The sequence below is a fragment of the Atta cephalotes genome, assembly GCF_000143395.1.
Source record: "Atta cephalotes unplaced genomic scaffold scaffold00013, whole genome shotgun sequence".
NCBI lineage: Eukaryota > Metazoa > Arthropoda > Insecta > Hymenoptera > Formicidae > Atta > Atta cephalotes.
In genome coordinates, this window is record NW_012130077.1 from 5840506 (window position 1) to 5857049 (window position 16544).

The window sequence follows — 16544 nt, forward strand, 5'->3', positions numbered from 1 at the left end:
GTTCCATCCAAAATTAACTGCCTGTACTGAAATCCGAGTGAAAATCTATAATGCACGAAACGTAAACTGTATTTTCATCACTGTTGGCAGTAAATTTGGAACACAGCCATAATACATACTGTGACGCAACAGCCTTTGATGCACTTTCCCCTCCCTTGATCCCTTACACACCCACTATCCATTATACACACAACATACACATGCGCACTAACCACAATAAATTAGAACTCATTAAGCTATTGGCTGTATTCAACACTCAATAGTTGAGTCAGCGCTCGCTGCTATTGATGTATTCTTCTAGATCTAAAATCTAATTGGATGACTTAAAAGAATACACTAATAAGAGTGAGCGCTCACTCAACTGTTGAATCTACGCAAATACGCTCGCCTTTCGAACTATGAAGTTGCAAAATCCACTTGATTTATCCGTGAAATCCACAGAACGAAAACTTCACAGTGAATGATCCAATATAAACGAAATGAATAATGTTCTTTACAGAATAAATTAATTAGTGGAGAACATTTACACTAGACAAACAAATCTTATAATTGTTCTACAAGATTATACAAGAATTTCTATTTAATAAACATATCTACATATTTCTACATTATAAAATAATAAAATTGGAAATAAAATCGTCATGTAAATATATTACAAATACATTAACAAATGTAAACCAAATTCTTACATAAATATATAATCTTAAACAAAACATAAATTTAATTATATATAATACACACATTTCTTTCATATTTTATCTATTCAAGCCAATCATTGTTTTCTTATATCTTGAACTGTCTTGAATGCTTATTTTATTTTATCTTATTATTACTAGCACGATAGAATATCTTTTATCTCTTCTCAATCTCTTTTCTCTCTTTTGTTTTTTTCTACAATAAAACATATAAAAATGTATTGTTACTATTTTCTTCAGATTACATTCCATAACTTGATCCGTTTCATTCAATATTGATTTATTATTCAATCACTTGATATTAATTTTCATTTCATTATTTTCCTGAAACAAAAGAGTTTTTTATAATAAAAAAAGTTATATATTTTGTTGAAAACCATCTTATTTAATTTAATTGTGATGAAAGGAATGTTTACCGCAAATGTAAGGAAATTATGATTGATCTCATTCTTATTAATAGTCTCCAAATATTTTTTTCTTGTATCAAGAACTTCCTCAAATTGTCTTTTATATTTTCTTGCTAATTCCAAAGCTCTAATTAAAGACATTAAGAAATATTATAAATTAGTTTCTTTTAATAAATGTAAAAAATAGAAAAATATATTACGAGTAATAATACTTAGCATCTAATAAGCAATCCCCCAAACATAACAGAATAATAAGCCTTAAGCCTTAAGAAATTGATCAATGACAGATAAATATGAGAAGAATAATTGATTGTGATTGATTAATTTCTTAAAGCTTACTATTCTATTATGTTTGCAGAGTAAAATAACTACTCTATATGACTAAGAGTGCTTAATACATTGTTTACATGTCATTATATGATGAATTTAACAGTATTTATAAGCTGTGCAGATTCGTATGATTTGATTGCATCAGTTTACTGTTCAATTTGTTTATTTATCAATCTGTTATAGATATTGAAATCTGCTATGTTCTACATAGGTTTACTTATTGGTCATGGCGGAAACAATTATATAATCCTATCTCAACATTCATTGAACATTCATTGAAAAATGTGTGGGTATTAAACAATTTGTCAATCGCCCTCATCATTAAAGATTCGAGATCTTTACGTGTAAACTATTTCCACATTTAGTTCTTCAACGTACAATTGAACTGTTAGTCGAACGACTTCATTACGAAAATACATATAATAATGATCGAATAATGATTGATGTCATATTCAAGACGTTTAATGTATACATTTGACAGTGGTTCGATAAACGTTCGATAAATGTTTAATAGTGGTTAAAAGTGGTAGTCAAAATAGACATTCGATAACGGTTAAAAAATGCTTTGATGTTCTATAATAGTTCAATAAATGTTTCATAGTGTTTCGAAAATGGTTCGACAGATATATTTGACAATGATTCGATATCCGCAGATAATCAAATCTGCCAAGATCATATATTACTATTTGTGTGCTATAGTAATTTCTTTTTCACATATATTTATAAAATACATATATGTACACATATATATACGTGTATTTCTAAAACACGTTTAAAATGATCTCTAATAATTAGTATTATGCGCGCGAGAGCATACTTGCGAGAGCGTGTGCGTATCGGATTGCGTGTTTTATAATTAACTTTCGTTTCGCTTAACTTTCTAACGTACCTATTCCAATTATAAATTTGAATATTGATATGTATAGCCTCTTTAATCAGACTGCTTTGTAACAGTATACCTTCTGCCATCGATAGATCTCCTGCCAGTAATGCCATTTCTGCATGTCTTTCTGTAGCAGTGGGTAAATTCTGAAAACATAATACAATTTCAATTATTTGAAACTATCTTAATAAATAAATAAATATAAATAACATACGTAATTACCTTAATGTATTTAATATAATCTACTTTATCAAATCTATTAATAGCAGCGTAAGCTTCTTCTGCAGCATGCAATTCTCTGTTATCAGTTGTCATAACAGCCATACAAGTCCACAATATCTCATTCTAACAACATAAAGTATAAAATGATTAGATGTTACATTTCTCTAAAACAATAAAATTAAAATAAAGATAACATGGAAAAAAGAAACTATATAAAAACTATATATAAAAAACTATATATAAAAAATTTTCCACATTATCTTTCTCTTAGTTTTATTAAAATTTTCATAAAATAATAAATATACATATGTATTTTTTATAAATAATTTAAAAAGTATAAGCTAATATTAAACAAAAATTTTTTTTCATAACGTACATTTATTTGTGGCAATACAAAAATGCAAAAATAAAGATTACTATTATATAGCACAATTTCCTAGCTTGAAATTGTAAAAACAATATTTTATTGAGTAAGAAATAAGTAAAAAAAAAAGAGGACAGACTTAAGATATCGAAATGAAATTTATCAACAGAGAATTCAATAAATATTATCATTAATTCCAACACCGAAACCAAATTGCATAATCTTTTTTACATAATATGATTCCTCTAATTATTCTGCATAAATAAATAATAAGTAAATAAATAAAAGTATTAAATAAAGTAATATCACGAAATGAGAAGAAACAATATATGTACATAGTTGCTTTCAAAAAATATATGGGCAAAATGTGAATAATTTTTTAAATAATCTATGTGTTTTCGACATTTATTGATTTTATACCTATTTATCTCATTATTTCGTTATAAAGGTATTATAATTAACCAAAAAATTAACATTTTATAAAATATTTAATATTTCATGTGGCAAAATAAAATATAAAATATCGTAAATTATTGATATATTTTGATATTTGTCTTAATATTTTTTATATGATTTCTTTGGAATCTTAGAAACACGTCTATCTAGAAAAGATCTATGACCATCAAAAATTACCCCCCCTCGAAACAAAGTAAGTTCCACTTGAAACATTTGTTGGAATAAAGAATAATTCGGAAAATAATTGCGTCCAAAGATCCGAAGTTTTAAATAGGATACCCTTCATGCATTATATATTACATTGAATATTACCTGAGCTATACGACAGAGGGAAAGCGCTTCTTTCAATTTATTGTTTGATATGTGTTCATAAAAACTTGTGAAGAGATTGTAAAACGATGAAGCTACAATAGCACCATCTCCACGTCTTATCATTACCATACCATTACGAACACTCACGATGTTAGGCTGTTTTCCAAATTCACTGTTTAAAAATATTTATAAACTTAAAATAAAATTATTTAAGATATTTGAAGATTATATAAACAGATTATATATAATTACATAAATGGTGTAATTAAGTACAATAATTTATATTATTAAGTATTTAAATTAAAAATAATGTGTGTGTGTGTGTGTGTGTGTGTGTGTGTGTGTGTGTGTGTGTGTGTGTGTGTGTGTGTGTGTGTGTGTGTGTGTGTGTGTGTGTATGTGTAAAAAGATTATAATCTAAAAATCGAATGCATATACTCATAGAAAGTTCGAAAGTTGATGAAATAAAAAGTAATGAATAAAGTAACCACGTAAAATATGAGTTCTATCCAAAGAATGGATATCCATTTTGTGTCCATTTTATGTTTTAATTATGTCCAAAGAAAGGACGCTTACATTCTTTGGGCATCCAGTATGGATGATTAATTATCTCAATTTTGAGATATATTGTAATCTTATTATTCTGAACATAAATGTCTCTTAAACAAAAAAATTGCTCTAACCACAAAAAATCAAAAAGTAAAATTAAAAATGAAATTTGATACTCAGTTAAATAAAATTTAGATTGTTTTCCACAAGAAACGGTATTTTTTAATACTATACTATACACTATACACTATAAATACATCATTAAACAAGATATTCATGAACAATACCTGCTTTCCTTATCAATTCTTGTACGTCGTATTACTTTGCGATCACTATAGTGAATACAGTTGGGACACAGCCATACTGACAGATTCGCATCCAACATTGCAGCTAATATATTTGCGTCGGTTGCCCATGCAATATTTTGTGCCATTCCAGCTAAAATATATAATTAACTTAGACGTCTATGAATTACTAATTTTAGTAATTATACAAAGTTATTTCAGGACTTCTAAGACAAATATTTTAGAAGATGGTAGATTATCTCATAAAAAAAAACCAACTTTTATTTAAGAATTTGTGTGACTACCTACACATTTTTAAAGAACTTAGCCTTTGATTGCATGTCTAACAATGCTACATGTAATTCATTTTTTTCATTTTATTTTCTGTTAAGAAAAACAGATATTAAAAAGCAAAAACATGAATTAATATAATCTTAGATGCAGTGGTACTTCGCCAGATTAATTGAATATCTCACAGACAAGGATGCTTCTTAAAAATCAGAGAACACAACATCTTTAATAAAAGTTGATTCTTTGATAAGATTTACTAACTGTTAAAGTTTATGAAAAAGTCCTGAAACATTCTGCACATTGTTAAATTTATAGTGTCAAATTTAATCTAATTTTATTGTAGTTGCCACTGTTTCTACTCAATATATCGTTATTTTATACTAAAACATAATGAAGCTGAATAGTTTAGAATAATTCAAATTGGATTAAAATTGATATTGAATAAAATGACTCAACTTGAACTGTTTTAAAATGTTAAACTCTATTGATTTAGTATAAAATAACTATTATTGAGCATATTGAGCAGGAGTGATGATTTAAATTAAGTTAAATTTGACATTATAGATTTAACAGAGTGCAGGTTCTTCTACATGATGGTTCACTTCACATCTCTTTTTCATCTCGTAAATTAACAGAAATAGATTTAATAAACATAACATCGCATTGACGATTGATGTGTTAACATGTTGTCATCTGATCAGTGCAAATCATGTCCGAAAGACCACATCGTGCACGACCGAAACTGAAAAGATTGTGGTCACTAGCACAGATTTAAATAAAAAAATTTGTATAATTTGTCAAATAATTTTATTATGTCATGCATGTTGTATTCATTAAATCGGACGCGACAACTCTTATTATTAAAGTTTTTTTACTACATCGTGCAAAAATTATACCTACCTTTCCATTTTCTAATATAGATAATTTTTCTAATTGTGAGTGGTCACTGTGTTTATAATAGAGTTTAATTAAAACGATTAACATATATTAATATACATATATTATTAGGTATGGGAAAAACGCCACGAACTTTTTCCCACACCTAATATATTTATTATCTATTTCTGTTTATGAGACAATAAAGTGTGTATGGCTATTTATACGGAAGGATACCTTGTTTGATAATTATACAGGATGTCCTATTTTAAAAGATCCACTAAATATCTCAGAAATATTGTATTAAAGCTAAAAATAATTCAGAAAAAGTTTTGTAATTTTGAGAACATGAAATAGGATCATTGATGGTGTTTCTAGATGAAAATAAAAATCGGAGCATAAAATCATGTAAGGGGAGAGTAACAGAAGCGTAAACGAAATTTCTAGGAGGCGAAAATTGAAACAAAACATAAAAGAGAATTTACGCTTCTTTTATATTTCGTTGTTTCAATTAGTTTCATTTATGGTTCAGTTACTTTCTCACATTCAACTTACGCTCCGATTTTTATTTTCATCAGGATTGTCCAAATTCAAAATCAGGGCAAAGTTACTTTGAATTTTTTTAAATGGAACTCGCCATTTTTTATTACATATTATTGTAGTTTATCTCGACAGCTTTTCAAAATTATAATAAAATATTTTTTATTAAGTATTTATCATGTTATATAATATAACGATTTGAAAGTTATAATACCAGCATTAGCATTATCCAAGTATTCAGCCAACGGCTAAAATCTCTTGAATGTTGTTCAGAGTCATGATTTTCATAACATTTATTAACATCAAGGCAATTAGAAGTTGATTCTTTAATTTTTATTTTTACATAAATAAAAGGAACACAATCTCTAATGGCCTTGATCTTAATGTGATCCAATGTTATCAAGATTGTAATAATAATTCTAAACAACATTTAGAGAGATTTTAATTGTCATTAGACATCTTGAGTAATGCCAATAATAATGTTGGCGGCACTAATTTCAAATTTTATAACTCGAAAAGTATTTAATAAAAAAATATTGTATTATAACGTTTTAAGAAGCTCTTGAGGTAAGTTATAGTATAAGAATATGTAATAAAAAAAATAGAGAATTCTGTTTAAAAAATTCTAATTGTAAGTTATATGGACCGTGCACTAATCTTGACAAATTTACTCAAGGTCAAATCAATGATATCATTTTATATCTCGAAGAATCACAAAACTTTTTCTGTCTGAAACATTTTTTCGATATAATGCTATGTTTACAAGATATTAGAGCGGATATTTTGAAATTATACACCCTGTATATCTGCATATATAATATTATATACCTATTTTGCAAATTCTTCCAAAGCCTATAGTTCTTATTGCAATTAAAAATAAATCTTTATTGACATCTATTAATGCCAATTGTCGATCTTTTACATCACCACGATAACTTAAGGCCACTTGTGTCACGTTGTGCAGATGTAAATGCGATTGACCTTCTATTATCGGCTTGTTGTGAGGTATTTCCAAGATATGAAGCACTAAAAAATAAATATGAGAAAAACAAAAAATATTAAAATCTACGAATGTTATACTTTTTGATAACATTAAATTATGATAAATATCTCGATAAAGAGAAAGACAACAGATTAAACAATAAACTATATTGGTTACAGCGTAAACATAATATTAATGTTGAAAGTATATATTGATATCACTTATTACTGTGAAAAAGCCTTTTAAGCCTTTTTATTATTAATCTTACGTTTTTCATTATTTTGATTCCTTATGACCAAAGTATCAGCACACAATGATATGCAAATAGGATGAAGTGGTTCTGAAGAAAAACCTTTCCATTTTGGACTACCCAATAAACGGCCTTGATAACTGTATAATGATACGGTATTCCATTCCACTATTAAGAAGTGCCTATAAAAGAATTACATTATATAATTACAAATTATATTAGTGCCAATATATAGAAAGTCTCATTTTTTAAAACAATTATGTATTTTTTCTTTACATCAATTTATTCATTTTAACATTTTGTGTACATAAAAATATTAAGGTACAATAACTAAAAAATAAATAATTCAAAAGCTATTTCATATTTTAACATATATATGTTAAAATAAAAATCGAAAATAATTTTTCGATATCTCAGTCTTATATGCAGAATTTTTTATATACAGAATAATTAGAGAAACCATACGAAAAAAATTAGATAAAAAAATCATATAATTCTATTCAAAAAGTTAGCGATAGTATTAGGCGACATAGTTCATAACAAATACTAAAATCTTTTTTTATTTTAATTATTGTTGAATTGTGTATGGCTGGTCATTTACTAATATTTTTCATAAGCACGCAGAAGACCTCCCCTTACAAATCCTTCTAATGTTAAATTTGGACGATAGGCATTTTTCATGGATTTTTGGTGGATTCTTTTTATTAAATAAAAGTGGCATTTTACGTTTTATTTCAAATATTATGTAAAAATAGAGTTAAATGAGAAACTTTTATCAAGTGTAAAAATAAATAGTTTCTCTACTTAATTTCAAAAATTTTCTCAATGTTTATAAGATGATATGCATATCATCTTTTATTTTATTATATTATTTTGAATACACATTTAATAACTTACTTTTCTGCAAGAAGTACAGCAGAAATGGTACTTGTTTTTAAATTAAATATCGCTGGTGTATTCCAATTTGTGACAGCGTATACATGACATTGAGCAGGTGTGATGACGACTAAATGATCGAAGCCAAATTCGAGATGTACAACACGATCAGAGATTTCTAATACTTCACGAAATTCGTTGCCAACTTCTCTGACTTCGATTATTTTCTTTCTTATCAATGTTGCTTCATAATTATCCCATTCTAATTTTCTATAATTATATCAAAAATCTGTATAAATATACATAAATTTTTTATTTTAATAGATAATGATATTGAGTCGGGGAAAAAGTTTCTTTAATAATTTTTTAATTCAAAATTGTATATACAATATGTTAAAAATAAACGAAATTTAAATAAAAAAAAGGGTTTTAAAGCTTGAAATCTCTACTTTCGAAAGATTACTATATTTTTTGAGTTTCTGTGAGTTTGGTAATTTTTACATTTAAAAAACTACGAGAAAAAGATGAAAAATTTTCTTTTCACTTTGGGGGTGTCTCACGTCCAAAACAAATTTACGAAAATTTTTGACTATCGTGAAAGCTTGAAGCTTTCTCTAAAAAATCATTTTTTTTTAATGTTCCTTTAATTTTTCTGTTCCTGAGTTATTCGCGTGTTAAGTAAAGGAGCATTCTAATTTTAATTGTTCATAACTCCGATAAAAATCATTATACCGTAATTTAAAAAAGATTCTTAAAGCTGAAACTTTGCTCTAGCGAATGATATAATTGTAACGAAAACTTCGCAACAAATGAAAAATTTTTGCCAAAAAATTTTTTTAAATACGAAAAAACTTTTTCCCTGATTCAATATATTAGTATTTAAAATATAATCAACAAATACTCTAGAACGTACACGTGAAAACACAACCAATAGGAAATAGGAAATAACGGCCTATAATGGTTGCGTATAATTCCATGGCTAGCATATCTATTCGGCGTCCAAAATTTTGTCGGCTTTCTTCGTTTTTCTGTTTAAATGAATTGAATTCTATTTGTAGGTGTGTAATGCTACGTTTGTTGAGATACTCGCTCTCTTCGATTTGTAATTGTTCATAGAACATCGTAGGTGTGAAAATCCCGCAATGCCTTTCCTTTAAGTTTGGTGCATACGAGTTTTTAGTAGATTGTTCGGCCGGATTAACATGAGGCCGATTTTTCTTGATATAGTCGCTTATGTATTTAAAAATTCTCGAACGCGACTTCGCGAGGTACGAATTCCGGTATCATGTCGCGCGGCTCTTTTAATCTCTAGTAACTTCCAGACTAAGTTCAAATCTTCTCATATGCGTCCGTATATTATGTTGCAAAACGGTTGCAGTACCTTTTTTTTAATTTCCGGAATTCAGCCATGCTCGTAGAGCGGTTTCATATAAATGGCCCTTATTTTAATCCCTTCTTTCGTGATTTTTCTATTTTTATACTTCATTATTAGCGTGATCTTATTAAACAGTTAATTACATAAAACTTACCTATCTATAACGTGTCCAGTCAAAAGTTTTCCGTTACTGCATGCCATAGCCACTTGTGTACTATCGCTGGACCAAGCTATGCTATAAATGCTTCCAGTATTCACTTTTTCCATAGAATGTAACCACTGAAACATGATAAATGAATTCATAAGTTGTGATTGTGATATCATTCATTAAAATCATCTATTTCTATGAATTTTTATTGAGTATCATATCATCATACATTTTTTTATTTTTTTTTCTCTTAAAGATAACTACACTTTAATTAATTTTTCTAAAGTATATCTACATTTTTAATTATAAATTTTAAAAATATATTTTCTTTAGCTTAATGGCTTCTAATGTGTAAAAAATTATAATTTTTAATAATTAAATAATGCAAATATATAATAATATTGGACTATTCGAGCTAAGTTAGATAGGATAAAGTGGGACTTTTCCGTTCATTTTTCGAGATAATTTATGTTATTAAACAGAACATGTTAATTGTTTAAAGGTTGTGCTTGTGTTCTCAAGAAGTAATCATGATTGTATAATGTAATTAAGCACGTCACTGTAAAGAGGTATTGTTTGCTATCGTTAATTTTTGTTAATTATTTTAAAGTTAAAACTAACGGAATAACTCCGCGCTACTCTGTTGTTCGCTAATAAACAATAATGTCAAACAATAGATATTTTTAAATGCTTTGACCTTTAATGTGATTATCTTCAGAAAAAATTAATTAACATTTAATGCATATCATAATTAGAGTCATAAATTTCGAGCATCGCTTTATATAATTGTTAAGCTAATTTTTTTCTACGTATCCATATTTCACATAAGTACAGCCGTATAACTGATTTATATGAGATCTTATTGAGATGTACAATTAATCTCTCTATGTTTCTTATGATTTATTTTCATGTTTGTCAATTCTGAGCAATTTTATGGCAACAAGATCGTATATTACGGGAACCGTCGAGTTTTTCAGAAATGCAATTATCAGATCTCAATAAAGACTGAACTAATCAAATTCTATCTATGCTCAATCGATATAACTTCTACTTGAATTGTATTACAAAAATGCTTTTATATTTTTCTATGTGCTCTGTAAACGAAAATATTGCAACGCAAAGTTCAAATCTTTAAAATTTTACAAGAACAAAAGAAATTTTACAAGAAGATAAAATTTTATAAGAACCGTTATCATTATCATCGTCATTATTATTAATATCATCGTCGACTAATTAGACCGAGAATCACATTTCCAACTTTTATCGATAGATGGCAATCCTAACTTTTTACTTGTTGTAATAACATTTTAGTGGACAATGAGCGACGGCTAAAATCTTGCAAAGATCATTCAGGGTTATAATCTTATATGTCAACAGTTATATATCAAGATCATCAGAGATGAATATCCTATTGCATATTTAATAATTTCGTACATTTTATATAACGACTGCTAAAATTTTACGAAGGTCATAAAATAAAAAAAAACATAAAATGAAAAATTAATATTAGTAGTAAAAAATATACGTATTTTGTTTATAAAAAATTCAATTCTTGCTTATGTATCTTTTCCAAAAAAAAATCATGGAAATAGGCATACTTTTTAAAGTTGAAAAAGTCTTATGTTCTCTTAATAGAGCAAAAAAGAAATGCAAATGTAAATTCTAAAATTACCTAACAGTTATACACGCGTGCATACTATAAAATTAATCTTACTCCATTTTTATCACAAAGCTTGATTGTATTGAAAGATCCAACAGCAAAATATTCGCCAGAAGAATGACACCAATTAATAGCTGTTATAGGGTGATCACCGGTATTACTGCAATATAGTTGATGACCATTGGCGTCCCATACCTGTGTTAAAAACTGTGTTATTTAATTTTTAATCATAAAACAACTTTTAAAAAAGTAAAAATATCTCTTCAAGTACACAAATTTTTCATTGCAATTATTTGTAAATCTATCACATATATATATATATATATATATATATAGAGAGAGAGAGAGAGAGAGAGTACACGCACGCATGCAGCATATGATAAGATTATTTTAATGATAACCGAACACTAGTTTCATATGCTTGTCTTTTTGTGTTTTTATGTAAATCTAATTGAACCTTGTATTGCTATTAATTTTATAAAAATATTTACTCACCTTATATTTACAGTCTTCGCCACCAGAAACTATAAGTCCATTTGTTGAATTCCAGCAAGCAACTAATATGAGATTATTATGTGCGTGCCACTGAAATTAAATTATAGTATTACGTTAGAAATAAACTATTTTCTTCAAAATACTGTAAGAAAAAGATTTATAATTAAAAAAATTATTTATATTATTTTTTAATTAATTTATCAAAAAACGTGATAGTATTAATGCGAGAGAAAGAGAGAGAGAGAGAGAGAGAGAGAGAGAAGGCTTAAATACAGTATAATATGTGAATCGGAATAACAAATGTTCAATATACCTTATACGGTTTTGAATTTGAATTAAACGACTGAAGAAGCAAATTTCCACCTTGAGAATATAGTATCATTGAACAATCAGGACTCCAGCTTGAGGTTAATATAGGAAGGTTTGCTTTTACCAATGTAGACCGAAGCATACCACTGCGAGACCAAACCTTAATTAATCCATCTTCACCAGCTGTAATCAAGATTATATTTTTTAAAATTTAAAATAGGGATGCAACGGATATTCGGCAATTATCCGGTATTCCACCTATTTGAGCGATCTAATCATCCGGCAGAATAGTTTGAATATCCAGCCGTTTGTAAAAAGAATCGTTTTCCACAATTTGAATAACTTTGGACTTTCGTTCGAATTACGAGTACTAAAAATTTAAAGTGTACGTAATATAAACTACACGTTTTAGTAAATAATGAAATAATCTTAATAGGCCCAACTAATCACTCACGTGTTTTCTTTATAATTGGCTAGAATAATTTTTCTTTCTCTGTAACAAGTAATTCTATCTTTGTGTTACTCGCCAATTTTATTGAAACTCAGTAGATTTATAGAGTAATAAAAAATAGACATGCATTTTTTTATATCGACAAAAATGCAATTTTAAAATGACTCTTTATGTTTATAAATCAGTATAATTAATTCGTTGCATTCAAGCTTCGATAATAAAGCTATTTTTTAGTCAGATATAAAAGGTATTCGTATTGCTGAAAGGAAATTTAATGTTGGATTTAATGTTGGACATTTAATGTTGGAATTATAAAAATCAAAATGACAGATCTAATATAGCGACTTGATAAAGTCAAACAGTCTTATCTCTTTTTCTCGAATCTGGGATCCAATTAGAAGGTGGAGAGAGTCTATCTTTATTATATTTCTTGTATTTTTAATTTTTAAAAATTTTTTCTTATTTTTCAAATAATTTTTTTACATTTTTTTTTTAACTACAATACATATTTCTCATGTTTTACTTGATCAATATTGAACACGACTCTCCTCTACATTTTGGTTAATCAAAAATCATTATATTTCATTATTCATAAAAATTAAATTAAAAATATTTTGCTGAATATTTTTTTAAATTACTACTTAATTTTATTAACTATTTATTAATTATATTTACTGAATATATTTTACTAACTATTATATATTTTACTAACTCATAAGATATTCAAGTTTAGTTTTAAACAACAGGCTTTAGTTTTAAACAACAGGTTAATACTGTACCTGTCAATAATGCAGAACCATCAGTACTCCATCTTCCTATTGTAGTGGCACCTTTATGAGCATCAATGCTTTTTTCGATGCGACCATTTTTATTAATTAAATGGTATTTTCCTAGAAAATATTATTATAAAAGTTGCTTTTTAAATATTTACAAAAAATATTTACACATTTTTTTTCTTTTAAATCTAATAAAGGGAAAAAGCAGCTTTTTTATATGAGCTATTTATTGAGATAATTCATATGTAAATAATGTTATTTTTTTAATAATTAAAACTTATTCTTTATACAAAACCAAACATATAATTAAATATATAATATAATCATTTGCTTTTTTGATTACAATTTTTTTTTTCAAATTTATACTTTTCGTATAAATAGAAACTAATTTTCTTCTTGAAATAAATTCTTAACGCAACATACATGATATTAAGAACATAAAGAAAATAACTAACAATATGACTATGTTAATGCATATCATAGTATGTCCAATGAATGTATTTAATATTCGACTAAATAAATAAATAAATATACAATATTTTAATCCTATATTGTGTGTACTTCTAAAAATTTGGGATACTAATTTTAAAATAAAAATAATATTTCGAGTTACACACTAATAGGTAATATAAAAATATATAACAACATATTTATTATAATACAACAACATATTTTTTATAAAATCCATGAACCAAATATATTACAGTTTATAAGATCTATCCCAAAAGTATCCGGAACAGCTGATGGATGCTTCTTAATGAGATATTCCTCAATGCCCTTCCCCTTTCCCCTAAATACTAAATGCTTATTTTTCATAAGAGAGAGAGAGAGAGAGAGAGAGAGAGAGAGAGAGAAGAGAAAGAGGAGAGATTTCTGCCCTGTATTTTCAACGTTAAATCTACATTTTGCGATGTTGCATACATTCGCAATGTTGCAATTCAACATTTCTGAGATGTTGATTCAACATTAGTGTGCTGTTAGATAATTATATCTTTATTACGTTTGAAAATATTTTTGAATGACATACCGTCAGCTGTAGTAATTAATAATACATCCAAAGATTTTTTCATAGAAGCAGTTTGATTAGGACGTGGATGCCATTGCATATCGGTAGGATAAAAATCACTAGAAAATTGTGTTACAATGGTGGAATGTGCAATTCCACCTTCTAAATGCCAGCATATTAATAAATGATCTTCCCTAGAAAATAAATATAATATATGAGTTGATCTTATACTCATGTAAAATTTTACGAAAAAATAAAACTAAAAAATTTATTTTATATAATCAATATATAGAATAATTATCAACTTTATTAATAGCAGTAATAAGAAGAAATTGATTTTGATTCAATTTAATATATACACATTTAATATATACACATACAATTTAATATATTTTATATAATACACATTATCTTAAGTTAATAGTTTCTACTTACCCACAAGAATAAATTTCTTCTGTTGAACTCCATGCAACACAAGTGATTAATCTTTTATGTCCATTATCTTCTTGTACAGATATTTTGAATCTCATATTAAATTTTTTATTGATCCTTTTACTAGATTATTTGTATAGCTTTATGATATTTAATAGAAGCAAAAAAGTGGAATACTTAATTTTTATAAAATACGTAATAATACAATAAAGTAACAATACAAATTTAAATTAATTTAACTTTAAAATCCAAGTAAACATAAAAACAAATAACATTAAAAGTAAATTTGTAATGCTAGTAACGTTTGTTGGAACAGGAATCATGTGTTATATTAATGGGTATAAATAGATTTTGTTTACGCTTTAATTTCCATAGTAACCACGAAAGCAATGAGTGTGTTCATCAGAACGCAACTTTTGCGCAACGGTTTAAGGTGCGGTCACATGGACTGCGCTCAGTAGAGAAAGCAGCTATTGCAACTATTGCAAAATTATTCAATACAATTAGTTGTTGCTTTTGATTCCTTATAAATCTAAACATATAAATCATATTGAAGAATTTTACAACAATTCCAAAGCTGCTATCGTCATCCTCACTTCTTTTGTTTTATAAACCGTGCGCTCATAGATCGTGCGCGGAGACATAAAACGCTTGAACTCAGGAATGATATTAATTCATACAAAGCACTATAGGACTATAAGGCTTTGAAATTTATTACCTCATATTCATTATTTCTCAAATTATTATTATTATTATTATTATTATTATTATTATTATTATGAGGTTAGGAACTCATAAGTAACTTCAAAATAGAACATGTATATTAAGTTTGCATATTGAAAAAAAGTCTTAATCAAAGTCCTATAGTGCCTTCTAATATCATCCCTGAGTTCGAACATTTTATGCTTTGTGCATGATCTAAATACTATGAAACAAAAAAAGTGGGAATGATAAAATCGGTCGAAATGTACAACTCGGCTGCATGTAGTGCAAACCTGTGATAATATTAATCATAATAATCAGTATATATATATATATGTGTACGAAAAACATCTTGTAATAGTAAACAATATTGAAATATATGAAATAATAATAAACAATATTAAGTAAAAATTGATCGATGAAATTAAAATAAATTAATGGAAAATATCATATTTGATCAAGGCGATTCTTCATGCCTAAAAATATTTCTTACGAATTTACATTTTTTTTATTTATTGAAATATTATTAGTTTACAACTAGCTTTATATATCCGATTTTTATTCACTTTATTTTTCTACATAACTTTATAACATTATTCTTGTTTTTTTAAATATAAATTGTCCGCATAATAAATGAATACTTACTATCATATAATATGTATCTCTTATACTATATATATATTTCTTATAATATTAATATGTATGTATTAGTTATGCTGTAGACGATACAGCTAATTTCTTCAAATGTTCCATAAATACTTGTAAGCTCACATCGTCTGTCAGAACAGGAGCACCACTTTCCTAAATGAAACAAATGACATAATTTAATTTTTATTAAATTATGAAAACAATGTTGAAACTCTCTCTCTCTCT

The 16544-nt window shown here is 26.7% G+C and overlaps 2 protein-coding genes across 2 annotated transcripts in view; both read right to left on the reverse strand.

Moving 5' to 3' along the window:
* Nucleotides 1-986: 986 nt before the first annotated feature.
* LOC105617634 (intraflagellar transport protein 80 homolog) lies at nucleotides 987-15067 on the reverse strand. The gene is made up of 16 exons (XM_012199189.1): nucleotides 14973-15067; nucleotides 14559-14731; nucleotides 13535-13645; nucleotides 12309-12487; nucleotides 11996-12085; nucleotides 11555-11695; nucleotides 9847-9971; nucleotides 8339-8587; nucleotides 7460-7623; nucleotides 7038-7235; nucleotides 4506-4656; nucleotides 3670-3841; nucleotides 2538-2660; nucleotides 2322-2461; nucleotides 1112-1229; nucleotides 987-1019 (listed from the first exon to the last, which is right to left on the reverse strand). Exons 1-16 carry the CDS (start codon nucleotides 15065-15067, stop codon nucleotides 987-989), a joined length of 2262 nt encoding a protein of 753 aa, XP_012054579.1.
* Nucleotides 15068-16167: 1100 nt separating this feature from the next.
* Nucleotides 16168-16544, reverse strand: part of LOC105617635 (protein transport protein Sec23A) — an 11676-nt gene continuing 11299 nt past the window's right edge. The window contains exon 10 of the mRNA XM_012199190.1: nucleotides 16168-16472. Coding sequence (XP_012054580.1) covers nucleotides 16383-16472 — 90 coding nt within the window. The 3' untranslated portion in view covers nucleotides 16168-16382. The remainder of the gene's footprint in view (nucleotides 16473-16544) is intronic.